Raw genomic sequence first — 16,563 nt, forward strand, 5'->3', positions numbered from 1 at the left:
TGCATACAATACGGTCATTCAGAGCTATTGATAATCCCTGTTTTTGGGATTATACTAAAACGGACTTTTATAAATAAAAATAAATTATTTGCAAGAGCTATACATTATAATACAATAGGCTATAATTCAAAGAAGATCAAAGATCGAGGTTTAAACATGTCTAATAAGCTACAATGGGCAAAGCCTTCAGAATGCACTCATCGTGAAAAGAGCTGCTTGGAAATGTAACACCCCTCATCTCTATTTTGTTGAGGGAGTGGCTTGGACAGGGTGAGTACAGTGTGCCTGTTGAACTGGCAGAGAAGAACCGTTTTGGGATTGCATTGTATAATTATGAATAATGTATATTCTTCTCTTTTTTTTTTCTATTTGTTTTTGATGGTTCTGTATCTCAGTTCAGATATAGACCTACCTCATGTCTTGTTCTTTCATTTGGAAACATAGTGGATAATTGTTACTATTTACTTTACTGTATACTTTAATAAAGGTGTAAAAATAATAATAATAATAACTTTAAAAAAATAATTAAAAAAAATAACTGAGACAATAAAGTAAAATAATACAAAATAAGAACAACCTCGGACTTAGTATAAAAATAAAAAAAAATGCGGAAAGATTCTAGAAGATTCTGTTAGAAGGTTTTCATTTCTTATGGTTTTACAGTACAATACATGTTGCGCAGTATACGATAAACCCTGCTTGCCTTTACAGACTTTCCATTGAAGGGTTAAACGAATTTACCATCCACAGAGCGGTTTACTGAGGGTTAGTTACTGCGGCGCAGCGTACGAGCGCTTGAGCGCAACTTCAGTACTCAGAGCTGCGAGCAGTCAGCAGCACCAGCAAACATAAACAATGGCGGAGCAGCTGTAAACCCAGCACACAGAGGATCGAATTTGCCCCATGGATGGGCATTTCGCGTACACCGACATGGAAAGCCCGACCGAAAACCCCAGTAAGGCGACGGAGTACCTGAAAGAGCTCAATAAAATCATCGAAACCCAGCAGGAGTTGTTGGAGAGGCAGAAGATTCGGATTGAAGAGCTCGAGCAGCAAGTGACTGATCTTTGTCAGGAGAACGCGTGCCTCAAGGATCAGCACCAGAGGCACCTGGCCACCTGCAGACTGCAACAACAGGGCAACAGTCACTCTACGCTGGGTGCCATAAAGGAAAATGTGATCCAAGAAAAGTAAGTGCTACTTTTAGGAAGCTGTCACTGCTGGTTTAGTGTTTGGTTTGGACTATGTATGAATGAATACATCTAAATAGGCATGCCAGCTGAGTACGGTACTCTGGGTGTCTCTGATCAAAACCAGGATGTGTTTATTTGTGAGTCTGAACTGTAATCCTTACATGTTCCAGCAAATCTTATACAGTAATGGCAGAATTCGATTTTACATATTAATTCGGTCCTCCATATCAAGTTTGGTTATGCATTTTTGGTCAAAACAGATCAAAGAGATCAAAACAAGATTTGATGTAGCCTACTAATGTTGCAGTATAGTTTCAGAAAGGTTCCCAGAATTTAGATGTGAACATTATGGAAATCTTTATGCTTTATGGACAACCAAAAAGAAACGTTGCCTTTCCGTGAAAAAATAAAAACTTTCTTGGATAACCAATAAAGAACCTTGTAGCTCGGTTCTGGGAAACAAAAACAAACATTCCCACGTTCCATTCAGCGGGACGGCCGTTGTCCGTATAAATGGCCTGGAAGTGTGTGTATTTACATAATCTTTAAGGAGTACAACAGCTCAACCTATGGAACGTTCGGAACGCGTCTCTGATGCCCAAAAATGCCATCTGGGTTGGCAGCCAAGGGCGTAGATTTGGCTTGAACATTGGGTTGGGTGTTTTGATTATTGGGGGGTACCTCCCCCCAGCCCCCCTGGAATCTACGCCCCTGATGGCAGCTCACCAAATTTTGAAACGCAGCCCATGTAGCTGGCAGAACTGAAAGAGTCAGCTGAGAGCTTTGTGAAATCGTGCCATTTTTCTTATTTGTGATCTGAAGAGAGCGTCTTTGAGCTGCATTATGGCTTAATAGTAAGAAAGCTGTCAGGTAACTGTATACCAGATGTCTCTCAAAGCAGCTCAGCAGCACATCTTTTATCGTTTTCATATATTAGAGTGAAAGATTTAAGCTTTATTTTTTTATTTAAATTTTTTTTTTTAATAAGTTGATTAAATCATCTACTGTATAACTCGTTTCCCTGAATGTCTTGTCAGCTCAAATTACGGGATCAGATTACAGTCACATTTTGTTGGCCTTGCAAAGAATGTCTTTTTATTCGAGTTTCACCTTTCTAGGGAGGCAGCCAAGTCTGTCAATCCAGAATGATACATGTATTTCTGAACAGCACCCTTTTTACAAATCCCCATTGTGTCACTTGTGATGCCACACACAGCGTGACATCACAAAGCTACTACAAGCTCTCCTTAAGAATTCCAATCTGCTATTATTTTATAATGTTGACTATCACGATAATGTCCAGCTCACATCGCTTCTGTGCCGTACTATTCGTGATGGGTCCTTTCCCATGCTTAATGCAGAGTGGATTCATTGCAAGAGATAAGTGTTTATCTGGCATATTTATGGAAATCTACAAGAGCATTTAGATGAGTCAGGAACATAAATTTCTCCCCAAGACATGGTAATGTAGTAGTTTATTTCTAATGTTCAGTCGAATCAGGATTTTCACTGCGTATGAACATGCATTTGTCACATCATCCCTTGTAATACATCAGCACTATGTTTTACATATTTTATGGGCTGTTTTTTGACACAATGCATTGCGAGTTCATATTCTGTTCTGCCAAGCTGCACTTCAGTTGTACTTTCTACAATGCATTTTGTCTATAGCCTGTGTTGTAATTAGAGAAATTGTAGAGGTAATTGTACAGTATGGACCTGGTCTTCTGGAGAGTTTGGCCTTCACCTTTAAACTCTGATAACAGAAGGATTTTATTTTTTCAAGGCAGTGCAGATTTTGTGAAAGTGAAATATATGTTCTGACTAGAATTCTGGAGATATATGCTGGCCTGATATATGTTGACCCAAAATACTGCTATTCTACAGACTTTTTTCCAAAATCCCTAAACAAAGATCAAAATGATCAATTATAACTCCTAGAGCTTTCAAGCTACATCAACCAAACTCTGCACAGACCTTCAGACTGTTCTGATTTAGTGTGCTATGTCTTTGCATTCAAATGTCATCCATCCATCCATCCCTCTGTCCGTCCGTCCATCCATCCATCCATCCAGTAATGTCTGTATAACAATCAAACTTTTAAACTACTTTACATTTTCAGACAAGGCTTTGTGAAGCCAACATCAAAGTTTGTCTTATCTAGTTTGAATTTTATTCCTGTTTTTTCAGCTCTATGCTATAAAATATCTATTCATTTTTATTTCCCCTTTCCTTCTATAATACGCCTGACTTCTCTGTGCTTGCTTGAATGTCAAACCACTTTGGTTCATATTGTGCACACCTATATATGATTAACTAAGAACTAAAAGAGAATGACTAGACTATGTGTGTGCACCAAGTTGTGTCTGTGATTTTCTTCACAATAGAATGTACTGCAAGTGCATGCATCATTGTGATTGGCTATGATGTGAAGTCTTTTTTTCTCACTCTTCTTTGGTATCAAAGGAATGTTCTGGGTTCAATACAAGGTAAGGTCAACGGACAGCATTTGTGGCATAATGTTGATTACCACAAAAATGTATTTAGTCTTGTCCCTCCTTTCCTTAAAAAAAAAGAAGCAGCAAATATCTGGGTTACTGTGAGGCTCTTAGTATACAATGGAAGTCAATGGGGCCAATCCATAAATGTTAAAATACTCACTGTTTCAAAAGTATAGCTACAAAACATAAACAATGTGTGTTAACATTTCTGTGTAAAGTTATAGAAACTTCGTTGCCCTGATGTCATCACAGCTTAAACCTTATAATCTTAAAACAACCCTTATAACCACAATTTAAACAACTTTGTATTCTAAATCTAGTTACTTTTGTATTGAACCCGATATATATTACTTTAAAGGAGAGGATGAGCTTCCTCAAATCCTCTGATTTGAAGAACTCTGAGTTTCAGCTTTTCACAACTGCAAAATAACTGGAGGAGAGTCGAAATGGCATAACTTGACAGGAACGTGTTCACTTGAGATGGGAACCTGGATGTTTAAGACCTGATTTCCAAGGACATTTTACAGTTTCATAGTATCTACAGTACATTTGCACAAGGATGAGTCTATCACAGAGAAATTATGCACAGTATAAGTGTAGATTATATAAAGGTATCGTAATAAAAACAAACACACATTTTTCATAAACACATAAATAATAGATTGTTCCTGCAGCGAAAATGGCTTTGTGTTTCGATAGCTGCTAAAACTATTCAAGTCACTGTTCTATTCATGCTACAGAAGTTTTTTATTTTTTATTTTATTCTGTTGGAAGTTTATGTTTAAAACAGGCTACTTGAGTTTGTCGAGTCCTGAAGGGGGGTATGAATGATAATGAAATCGAAGCGTAGAGCAGCGTCTGTTTAACTTGGCTGGTGTAACTACAACAGTAAGTGACTCTGACATAGAGAGCGCTAAGTCATAACAGAATATTTCTACTCTTGAAGTCCAGGAAAGTGATTTGGTGCCTCTTTGTGTTGGTACCACAAGGCGCTGCTCATTTGCTTCTGGTGGGAACACTCTGCAGGAATGATTGAAAGTGAACTGGCACAAAACCAGTGACTGTTTTGTATGCCAGTATCAGAGCTTTGAACTTGATACGTGCAGCAACTGGCAGCCAGTGTAGAGAGGCAAGGAGGGGTTCGTTGAAGACCAGATGTGCTGCTGCATCATTCTAGATCATTTGCAATGTCCTAATTGCGCATACAGGAAGGCCGACTAAAAGAGCATCGCAGTAATCCAGTCTAGATATGAAAGGAGACTGAACAAGGGGTTGTGTGGCATTTTCAGAGAGGAAGAGTCTTATCTTCCTAATGTTGTAGAGTGCAAATCTACTGGATTGGTCTGTTTTTGAGATGTGGTCAGTGAAATTGAGTTGGTTGTCGGTGGTTACCTCTAGGTTTCTGTCTGTTTTGGATGGTGCTATTTTAGATGAACCCAGCTGAACGCTGATGTTGTGCTCAACAGCAGGGTTGACTGGAAAGACGAGGAGCTTGGTCTTCGCTAGGTTGAGCTGAAGGTGGTGTTCCTTCATCCATCCAGTCACAGTGGGGTCGTCAGGCTGGAAAGACAAGTAGAGCTGCATGTCATCACGTAGCAGTGGTAAAAAGCAAGGCGGTGCTGGTCCACCAGCTAGACCAGCACCAAACCAAAACTAATCAGCATAAACCAGCATAGGCCATCATCGGAATTGCATTCTGGTTAAGCTGGTCTTTTTAGCAGGGTGGTTGGGCAGTCAATGAAACCTCAACCAATGATTTGTGTGCTGCATTTCGAATCAAAAAGGTCTGTACAGTATTTGATATGCATTTTTTCTGCAAAATGCTGCATAGACTAAGAGAGGCGTTTTGTGCTGAAGCCGTCTGTTGGCCCTCATGGAGCACATTGCCACGTCAGCTGCCGGCTTTGTGCTGACCACAGCATGTTGGTAATCGTAGCATGGACTGTAATGGCCAGGAAAGACACTCTTTGTGACATTTGTAAACAAACATCAATTCATGCTATGCATCTGTAACTGTTTGAGTCTCTGAAATTCTCACATTGAATTATCTGATATCCATCAGGGCTCAGCAGTAATGGGCAAGTAGGTCAGATTTGTACTTGCCCGGTCAAAGTTTCCTGATGACCTCATCATCAGGAAACGTTCAACTTGTTTGCATGCACACTGATGTACTGTTAACTACCAAAAATCAGCTTTTTCAAAAAAACAGACAACTTAAGAAATTGCGTTTACATAAGACGTGAAAACTACTGAAAACTAACGTGAAAACTTTGTCAAATTAGTATGATATCTTAGTTTTATCGGCAGTATCATCTGTAAACAGCATTTCAAATGCTACTATGGCCAGTTGTGCAGTCCACCAATAACGTTAGAGCCGTGGCAGCAGTAGGAACGCCCACCAGCGACACAGATCACAAAGTCTATCGACATGCCACCCGCAATGTGAACGGGGCTTATAGGGAAATGTCACACTGTTGCCGAGTTTATTTCAGACTAAGAAACATAGCTCAGGGAAACAAAGTAGAATCTCAAATCGTTCGCAATACTAACATCTCTAACGCAAAATCAATGGCTGGCAGTTGCATAATGCACTGTTGCCAGAGGTGGTGCACATCCTTGGCTGCAAATGTGCCTCCTTGATGGTAAAGGTTTAGTTTCTGTATAGATGTTGTGACAAAGTAGAATTTCAAAAGTTATAGAAATCATAACACAACACCTTTGTGCCTGTGAGAGGCATAGCGATTGGTTGCATGCTAAAAATGTTGTTCAGGCAGTTTTGTTCAGCAACCAGCATCATGTATGGCTGCTTGTATGGCACATTGCGATCTCCAGGGGGATGGATAAATAAGTGTGTGCATTGGAGAGTAGCCCAGGGCATGAACGGAACATGTTCCGTCTGTGATGCATTTTTCTGTATGGGATGGACATCCATCTCGGATGCTGGAGAATCAACAATGAAACCCCTGGGTGGCCATGTAACACTGCCATTTGAATACTAAGATGAAACAAACAAAAAAACAATGTGATGCACTGAAATATTGAAGGCATATGTGACTGGTAAATTGCTCCCTTGCAAATACAGTATGAGATGGTGTGTGTTAAGTAGGCTATATATTATATTAAGTGTGCATGAGCTATAAAACTGTGAACCAAATGTAGCTGAGACCAAATTGTGAATTTTATTTGATTGCACCAGAATTTTTTGTTTATTGTTTTCAATAATAGGTCCCAGCAGATAAATATAGTTACTAGTACACTGCAGTTATTTGTAATGTCCTTTTTATTTTATTTCAATAATGCTCATATCTCAACATAAGGGCCTTTCAAGAATGAAATTAATGCATGAAAAATGCATTTTAAATGAAAAATCTAATAAAAAATGCATCAGTCCCCTTGAATGTGACTTATTTCTACGGATATTTGGGTAATATTGCTTTGGTGCTTCAATGGGCCATCGATCTGTTAGTTGCAATGCCGAGGCATTGTTAACTGGTGCAGAACTAGTTGAAAATTGGAACTCCTGTCATAAAATCTGTGTTGCCTGAGCTGAGAGTTCAAATATTCCCCAGAATTAAGAATTCTCACAGGATGTGGAAAAGTGAGCAACTTTGAAAAGTGTGCTGCAGATGGCATAGGATTTAATAAGATGACAGGGCTTAGAGTTATATGATTGTTAATTCACCGTAGGAGAGTGCATCTCTGTTTATTTGGTTCTGAGAAGGCTTTTTATATGTCTGGACATGTGCTGTGCATATGAAAGGGCTGACAATATGTGTTTATGAATTCTGTAAACAACTGTAAATTTAAATCCGTTTCCTGCTCCTATCAAAGAACAACCTTTTCTGTTTTAAATTGGGTTCCTGATTTATATTCTTTTTACCTCTGGTTAATCAAAGTATGTGAGTGCAATGGAGTGGCAACTATTTTGCTTCAGCGCTCATAGCATTCTATAATCACTCCAATCCAGCTCCACTCCGGGTTGTCCATTTCCCGCTCCTCGCTCCCTCCCCGTTCACTAATAAGAAAACCCCTGCTGCGTGATCGCTCTGTGGCAAAATTTGCACCTAACTACCACTCCTCTGAAAAATTATTTCGGTATGCTTTTAAATATCACAAACCTCCGTGCAGTTGTATTAAATGAAAAATGTATATAAAAAAACTAGGAGAAAAGCTAATGTGTGTAATTGACAAAGATCATTCTGATCAAAATGTTGCTTTTATTATTTAAATCAATAAAAGGGAAAAATATAACAGTGTGTTGATCTAGTTCTTCAGTTTTACGTAATTGGAACACCAACATTATCCCAAGTCTATATTAAATTATTTCAACATTGCAACATTCTCTGGATTAAATAAATTACTAAACAAAAAAAAAAAAAAAAAAAAAAAAAAAAAAACATCATTAAATTAAAGAAATTACCAAACAATAATAAAAAAAAAATAAAATAAAAGATTACCAATGGAAAAATATATACACAGTGCATTCAGAAAGTATTCAGAGCCCTTTATTTTTTTTACATTTTGTTATGTTGCAGCCTTGTTAAAATGCTTTAAATTATATATATTTTTTCACATCAATCTATATTCCATACCCCATAATGACAAAGCAAAAAACAGATTTCTGATAACTTTGCAAATTTATAAAAAAAAAAAAAAACTGAAAAATCACATTGACATAAGTATTCAGACCCTTCATTCAGTGCTTAGTTGAAGCACCTTTGGCAGCGATTACAGCCTCAAGTCTTTTTAGGTATGATGCGACAAGCTTTGCACACTTGGATTTGGGGATTTTCTGCCGTTCTTCTCTGCAGATCCTCTCAAGCTCTGTCAGGTTGATTGGGGACCATCGGTGGACAGCCATTTTCAGGTCTCTCCAGAGGTGTTTGATTGGGTTCAAGTCTGGGCTCTGGCTGGGCCACTCAAGGACATTCACAGAGTTATCCCTAAGCCACTCTTACATTGTCTTGGCTGTGTGCTTAGGGTCATTGTCCTGTTAGAAGGTGAACCTTCGGCCCAGTCTGAGGTCCTGAGAGCTCTGGACCAGGTTTTCATTAAGGATATCTCTGTATTTTCCTGCATTCAGCATTCCTTCAACCCTGACCATTCCCCCAGTCCCTGCCACTGAAAAACACCCCCACAGCATGAGGCGACCACCACCATGCTTCACCGTGATGGTATTGGCCAGGTGATGAGCGGTGCCTGGTTTTCTCCAGACATGACACTTGGAATTGAGGCCAAACAGTTCAATCTTTGTTTCATCAGGCCAGAGAATCAGTCTGAGAGGCCTTTATGTGCTTTTTTATGTGTCTTATACTGAGGAGAGGCATCCGTCTGGCCACTCTGCCATAAAGCCCAGATCGGTGGTTTTACAGTGATGGTTGTCCTTCTGCAAGGTTCTCCCATCTCCACACATGATCTCTGGAGCTCAACCAGAATGACCGTCGGGTTTTTGGTCATCTCTTTTACCAAGGCCCTTCTCCCCCGATTGCTCAGTTTGGCTGGGCGGCCAGCTCTAGGAAGAGTCCTGGTTGTTCCAAACTTCTTCCATTTAAGAATTTTGGAGGCCACTGTGCTCTTGATAACCTTCAATGCAGCGAAATTCTTTTTGTAGCCTTCCCCAGATCTGTGCCTCGACACAATCCTGTCTCTGAACTCTGCAGTTAGTTCCTTTGACCTCATGGCTTCGTTTTTGCCCTGATATGCATTTTCAGCTGTGAGACCTTATATAGACATGTTGTGCCTTTCCAAATCATGTCCGATCAATTGAATTTTCCACAGGTGGACTCCAATCAAAGTGTAGAAACATCTCAAAGATGATCCAGAGAAATGGGATACACCTGAGCTAAATTTCAAGTGTCATAGCAAACGGTTTGAATACTTATGCCAATGAGATATTTCAGGGTTTTTTTTTTGTTTGTTTTTTAATTTTATCCCCTTTTCTCCCAATTTGGAATGCCAAATTCCCACCACTTAGTAGGTCCTCGTGGTGGCACGGTTACTCACCTCAATCCGGGTGGCGGGGGACAAGTCCCAGTTGTCTCCACTTCTGAGACTGTCAATCCACGCATCTTATGGCTCGTTGTGCATGACACCGCAGAGACTCCCAGCATGTGGAGGCTCATGCTACTCTCCACGATCCACGCACAACTTACCACGCGCCCCATTGAGAGCGACCACGATGAGGTTACCCCATGTGACTCTACCCTCCCTTGCAACCGGGCCAGTTTGGTTGCTTAGGAGACCTGGCTGGAGTCATTCAGGATATTTCAGTTTTTTCTTTTTAATAAATTTGAAGTTATCAAAAATCTGGTTTTTGCTTTGTCATTATGGGGTATGGAGTGTAGATTGTTGTGAAAAAAATTATTTAAAGCATTTTAGCATTAGGCTGCATCATAACAAAATGTGAAAAAAAATTAATGGGTCTGAATACTTTCTGAATGCACTGTACATACGCGATCAGCCACAACATTAAAACCACCTGCCTAATATTGTGTAGGTACCCCTTGTGCTGCCAAAACAGCGCCAACCCGCATCTCAGAATAGCATTCGGAGATGCTATTCTTCTCACCACAATTGTACAGAGCGGTTATCTGAGTTTTCGTAGACTTTGTCAGTTCGAACCAGTCTGGCCATTCTCTGTTGACCTCTCTCATCAACAAGGTATTTCCATCCACAGAACTGCCGCTCACTGGATGTTTTATGTTTTTGGCACCATTCGGAGTAAATTCTAAAGACTGTTGTGTGTGATCTCCCAGGAGATCAGCAGTTACGGAAATACTCACGAGGGGGACCTACACAATATTAGGCAGGCAGCCCTAATATATATACATATAAACATTTGTCTTTAGATGGTTATTTATCTTCAGCTTTAGTGTATCAAAAGGAAATTTACATTTTAGACTTCCAAACAGAATAGAATAGAATAGAACAGGGAGCCCTGCAACAGATCACTGAACCACTGAACATCGAGTCAGTCAGGGATTACATGAAGAGACAGAAGCAATCTAGACAGCCTATATAGATTGAAGAACTGTGGTGAATTCTCCAAGAAGCTTAGAACATCCTATCTGCCAACAACCAAGAAAAACTGTGTCCAGGTGTCCCTTGGAGAATTGGGGCTGTTTTGAAAGCAAATGTGGTCACACCAAATATTCATTTAGCTTTTTTTAATGTTTGCTGGACTTTGTATGATGTTAAATGATAAATGAAAACAATTTATTGGGATTATTATAAGACATCCTTACTATGTAAAATTTTTCACAAGTGCCAAAAACTTTTGCACAGTACTATATATTGTATATATTATTATGTCTATTATTGGTCTTTCTATTATTGCCCTTTCTTTTTTAATTTATAAAATAACCTTGCCACATATTTCTGTGTACAAAAAACGGTTGGTTGAATTACATTCTCAGAATGTTCTAATGCTATGTTCACTTTCAGAAATACTAGCTTTTGAATCTTTTAAATATCTCTACCTCTACTAAAAACTGGCTCAGCAGCAGTGTAGAGTCAGTCATATCACCGGAAGAGCAAGTTATGACATTTTGATTAAAAATTACAAGGCCAATATTTTTTTTTATTTATTTTCTTTTTATAAAATAGCAAAAATGAATGGATGAATCATTCACAATAAGACCAGTAATATGCATTAATAAAATAAATAGGTTTAATTTTGATTTCATGATGACTTTATCACTACTTAAGCACTTGTTGTGCTCATGATGGAGTGTTAGTGGAGCACTCTTGGAGCGAGAGACTCAGATTTTCAAAAAACCCACTTCTCACTTCAGTCAAAATCATTCCACTCCACTCCGCTCCGCTCCGCTCACATACTCTGTTGTTAATGCATATTGTATGCTGGTTAATCTCACATATCCATAACCTTGTCATATTTAATAGACATGTACAGTGCCTGAAGTGGTGTTCAGCTGTTGTAGCCCATCCGCCTCAAGGTTCGACATGTTGTGCATTCTGAGATTTTATTCTGCTCACTACAATTGTACAGAGTGGTTATCTGAGTTACCGTAGCCTTTCTGTCAGCTCGAACCAGTCAGGCCATTCTCCATTGACCTCTCTCATCAACAAGATGTTTCCATCCGCAGAACTGCCGCTAACTGGCTCTGGCACCAACAATCATGCCACGGTGGAAATCACTGAGGTAAAAAAAAATGTCCCCATTCTGATGGTTGATGTGAACATTAACTGAAGCTCCTGATTTTATGCATTGCACTGCTGCCACACAATTGACTGATTTGATAATCACATAAATAATTTGGTGTACAGGTGTTCCTAATACAGTGCTCAGTGAGTGTATATATATTGTATATATTGCATAAAAAATTTAGTTTTGGTAGTGGTTTATTATGAAAGTTGAAGCACCAACAACAGAGACACCTGCAATATAATATGTATTCAGCATGAAAAAATTAAATTCTAAACAGCTCATAAATATCTTCCATTTTACCACAAAAATCCGTTCATCTATATTCTTTGAAGAAGCGAGTGGTGATGGTTCCAAGTTCACAGAATGGATTGCATGATGACCATTGCCTTCCATTTGTAACAGGGTGATAGGAATCCACATGGGATCTTATCAGCTGGTTAAATGGAGGCCATCTATCATGCAGCCAATGCAGGAGCTACTGTACAGCTCTGCAAATGTTCCCTAATGCTAGAGATGATCTGTTTCAGAGACCGGAGCCTGCCAGCAGCATTTTACCACCCTAAACAAAGAAAAAGAACAATCCCTCTTTTTTCCATTTAATGGCTCCATTGTTTGAGTTGTATGCATTTTATCTGGTTGGTACTTCAGATTGTAACAGTGTGTGCCATTCTTAAATATAATAATTTGACCTTGATAGGAAATCTTGTGCTGTAAATATGAAAATTTAAGTTTATAAAACAGCTGCGTAGAGAAGTTGTTGAATCATCTCTCGCAATTAGACGTTTATCGATCAGATTTGCCACTATTTTGAAACCTTAATAACCACTTTTGTTTTCTCGCCACTCCATTTGTTCCCTTGATTAGGAGGCACCTTGAAAATGCGCCTGGATTCCTGTACTTCCGTAGTTTGTTCTGAACTTTATCAAGCTTAAAATGCAGAGACAACTATAAGTAAGCCATTCGTATGTTAAATTCAGTAAATGTTATTGGCTTTGTAGTGTTATCAAAACATTTCTCTGTTTGTTTGAACATCCCAACCAGCCTGACACAGCATCATTGACTCAGCCAATGGGGTGGGGCTATCTGTTTTGCAGAAGGAGGGAGTATTCAGGAAAGCTGAAAATAATATTTATTTGGTGATGCACGTGGTGCAGAAATTCAGCCAAACTATAATTGACAATTGATCGTGTGTATGATAAGCAGGGCTTTTGAGCTATTAGTCACCCAGCGCCTACAGCATGAGGCAGACCTGACAAAGAGGAGCTTTTATTGAATTCTGTCTGAGGGGAGTCCACTGAGAAAACATGCTTCCTTACAGGGCACTGTGAGTGATGGTGATTTGACTTCAGGAACATGGCCTCGTTGAGACCAAGTAAAGGAAGGGACCCTGAAAAATAGTCTGTGAATCACAGAATAAACTGGGAATGAGAGGCCATAGCTCACATTTCATCTGTACCAAGAGAGAGATACACGGATAGCTCATATATAACAATTTAATAATTAATTAGCAATTTGTGAGAATTAAATCTAGCCTCTGAGGACTTATAGTCATCCAGTTTTATGGCCTTATTCATTCATTAAATTCTAAAATGTATAATCTGTTTAGCGACAGGTTATCTTACATACTGAATGTATTGTAAATGTGTTGTCGGGTAAATGGGTAAAGCTCATGAATCCTGTCAAGATCAATGTTCGGCTCGTATTTCACCCCAAAAGCAAAGGAAAGAGAATTTAGGACTATTTATTTTAGGGCCATAAAGATTTTTCTGCATTGTGACATTATTTTCGTGACACACCTGCCCATATTGTCATTAATGTAAAGTGAAAAATAAATACACTGGCAACAAAAAGTATGTGAAATTAGCTAGTTTTCTGCATTAATTGGTCATAAAATGTGATCTCATCTTCATCAAAGTTACAAGTAGAGACAAACGCAATGTGCTTAAACCAACAACACACAGACAGTTATAATCTTTCATGTATTTATTAAACACATCCCATTGAACATTCACAGTGCTGTGGAAAAAGTAAGTGAACCCTTGGATTTAATAACTGGTTGATCCTCCTTTGGCAGCAGCAACCTCAACCACGTGTTTCTGGTGGCTGTGGATAAGACCTGCACAATGTTCAGAAGGAATTTTGGACCATTCTTCCTTACAGAACTGATTCAACTCAGCCATATTCTTAGGATGTCTGGTGTAAACCGCTCTCTTGAGGTCATTCCACAGCATCTCTTTTGGGTTAAGGTCTGGGCTCTGACTGGGTCACTCCAAAAGGTGGATTTCTTTTTTTTTAAAGCCATACTGTAGTGGAATTTCTTCAATGTTTAGGGTCATTGTCCTGCTGCATCACCCAACTTCTACTGAGCATCAGCTGGCGCACAGCCACCCTGACATTATCTTGTGGGATATCTTGATAAATTCATTTTCATATCTTGGGAATTCATTTTTGCTTTGATGATGGCAAACGGTCCAGGCCCTGAATCAGCAAATCAGCCCCAAATCATGATGCTCCCTCCACCGTACTTAACTGCTGAGATTAGGGCTGGGCGATATGGACCAAAAATCATATCTCTGTATTTTCAGGCTGAATGGTGATACACGATATATATCTTGGTATTTTCTATGAAGTGGGCTAAATGTTCAGTTATAAGTCAAAGTCACTTGTGAGATGGTAAATGAAGCTTGCAACGCACTTTGTTGCGGGCCAGAAGACTTTTCGGGTTGCGAAGACTTTGTGGTTGGGGTTGCAGCAGCACGAAGTTTAACACACTCTTTTACTCAGTTTATGGCGCTGCTGAAAAATGGTGGAAGAGATTTGAAGTGCTTCCACTTTTGGATGCAACCTGTTTATGGCATTCTCTACAGATGACATGGTTTTGCTACCCATCTGATCTTTTAAATCCAAACCATCTCCAAATTATTGAACCATTGTTTTTCTTTTTACTAACCAGGCCTTCTTCGGCTCTGTGTCTCACTCCATGTTGCAGGAGAACTTGTGAGCGAGTGGGGCCGGGTTTGCGCGCAGACACAGAGGGAGAGTGGGGGCAGGGTTGTGCGGAGAATGTGAGAGGGGAGAGATGCAAACACTGGCATGGCTTTACGGAAGAAACGGGTTATGTAACGCAACATCAAACTATATCGATATAAACGGTATTGTCTCATCCTATATCTTGTTTACAAATATAACGATATACCTTAAAAAGTCGATATACTGCCCAGCCTTAGTTGGGATGATGTTTTCATGTTGGTACGTGGTGCCCTTTTTGTGCCATATGTAGTGCTGCATGTTCTTCCCAAAAAATTCAACCTTAGTTTCAGCAGTCCACAAAAATTTTTCCCAGTAGCATTATGGAGTGTCAAGGTGGTCTTTGGCAAACTTCAGGTGCATAGCAATGTTTTTGTTGGAAAGCAGTTGCATCTTTTGTGGTGTCATGCCTGTTTAATGTTTTCCATATACGTAGTAGATTCATGAACAGAGATGTGAACCAGTTCCAATGATTCCAAAAAGTCTTTAGCTGTTACTCTAGGGTTATTTTTTTACCTCATTAAGCATTCTGTGGTGTGCCCTTTGAGTCAACTTGGCTGGACGGCCACTTCTAGGGAGAGTAGCCACAGCACTACATCGTATCCTTTTATGTACTTTATAATTTGTCTAACTGTGGACAAGTGTTGCCACTCTGTACGGTGTTACCGGTTTTACTTGGTAAAAGGGATAACACCGGTGTGAAATTTTAAACTGGGTAAAAGGAGGAAACATTATGAATGGAACTTCCAATATCAGTACAACAGCCTAATGAATAGAATAGCTGCCAAATGAAGAGTTTGCGACCCATGATAAATGAACCTAAATAACGCATTGAAAGCCAGATGTTCTTTACCAACGTATAAAATTACACAGGCAGCAAAGTACGTGCACTGACAGAAGACATTTCATTGCAGGTAGTGAATACAGTATAATGAGCATGATGGGTAACTGTAAGATGTCTCAGAAATGGAATGGCACAAGAAATGCTGTTAGACACATGCTTGAAGAAATTCACTTTATTATATTTTTAAGAACAGATGACAGAAAAGCCGTCTATGCGCATGTCTAATGCACTGTTTGTTCGGAGGCCTCGTAGAACACGCGTATGTAAGGTCAAGTCAACCTTTATAGAGCACATTTAAAAACAACAGAAGTTGACCCAAAGTGCTTTACAGATCAAACAAATAAATATACAATGACAGAGTGAAGATTTAAAAATGGCTAATGAAGAAGCTGACCTCACATGGAAAGAGAGACTGTTTCAGAGATTAGGACCTATCACAGAAAAGGCACAACTGCCCTTACAACTGTTGCGACGAGGAACCCTCAAAAGAAGTTGATCAGAAGACCTGAGCGCTCTAGTGGGGGAGTAAGGGAGGAGAAGGTCACTGATATATTGGGGTGCGAGACCAGATAGTACCTTGTAGACATAAAGCAGAATTTTAAAATCGACCCTGAATTTCATGGGAAGCCAGTGTATAGATGCTGAAACAGGGGAAATGTGATCCCTCTTTCTTGACCCTGTTAAAAGCCCAGCTGCTGCGTTTTGAACCAGCCGTAGGCGGGATAATGCAGTTTGAGGGAGACCAATGTACAGTGAGTTACAATAGTCTAAAGGGTTCTCACTCTTTTTTTGTTTCAGTCTTCTGAAGCTTTTTTGCAAGAATAGTATCGT

The 16,563-nt window shown here is 39.5% G+C and overlaps 1 protein-coding gene across 2 annotated transcripts in view; it reads left to right on the forward strand.

Moving 5' to 3' along the window:
- Positions 1–472: 472 nt before the first annotated feature.
- Positions 473–16,563, forward strand: part of LOC127426171 (IQ motif and SEC7 domain-containing protein 1-like) — a 295,619-nt gene continuing 279,528 nt past the window's right edge. For both annotated transcript variants that reach the window (XM_051672775.1, XM_051672779.1), the window contains exon 1: positions 473–1,190. In XM_051672775.1, the coding sequence (XP_051528735.1) occupies positions 904–1,190 (287 nt within the window). In that variant the 5' untranslated portion in view covers positions 473–903. The remainder of the gene's footprint in view (positions 1,191–16,563) is intronic.

This window comes from Myxocyprinus asiaticus, chromosome 35, assembly GCF_019703515.2.
Source record: "Myxocyprinus asiaticus isolate MX2 ecotype Aquarium Trade chromosome 35, UBuf_Myxa_2, whole genome shotgun sequence".
Taxonomy (NCBI): domain Eukaryota; kingdom Metazoa; phylum Chordata; class Actinopteri; order Cypriniformes; family Catostomidae; genus Myxocyprinus; species Myxocyprinus asiaticus.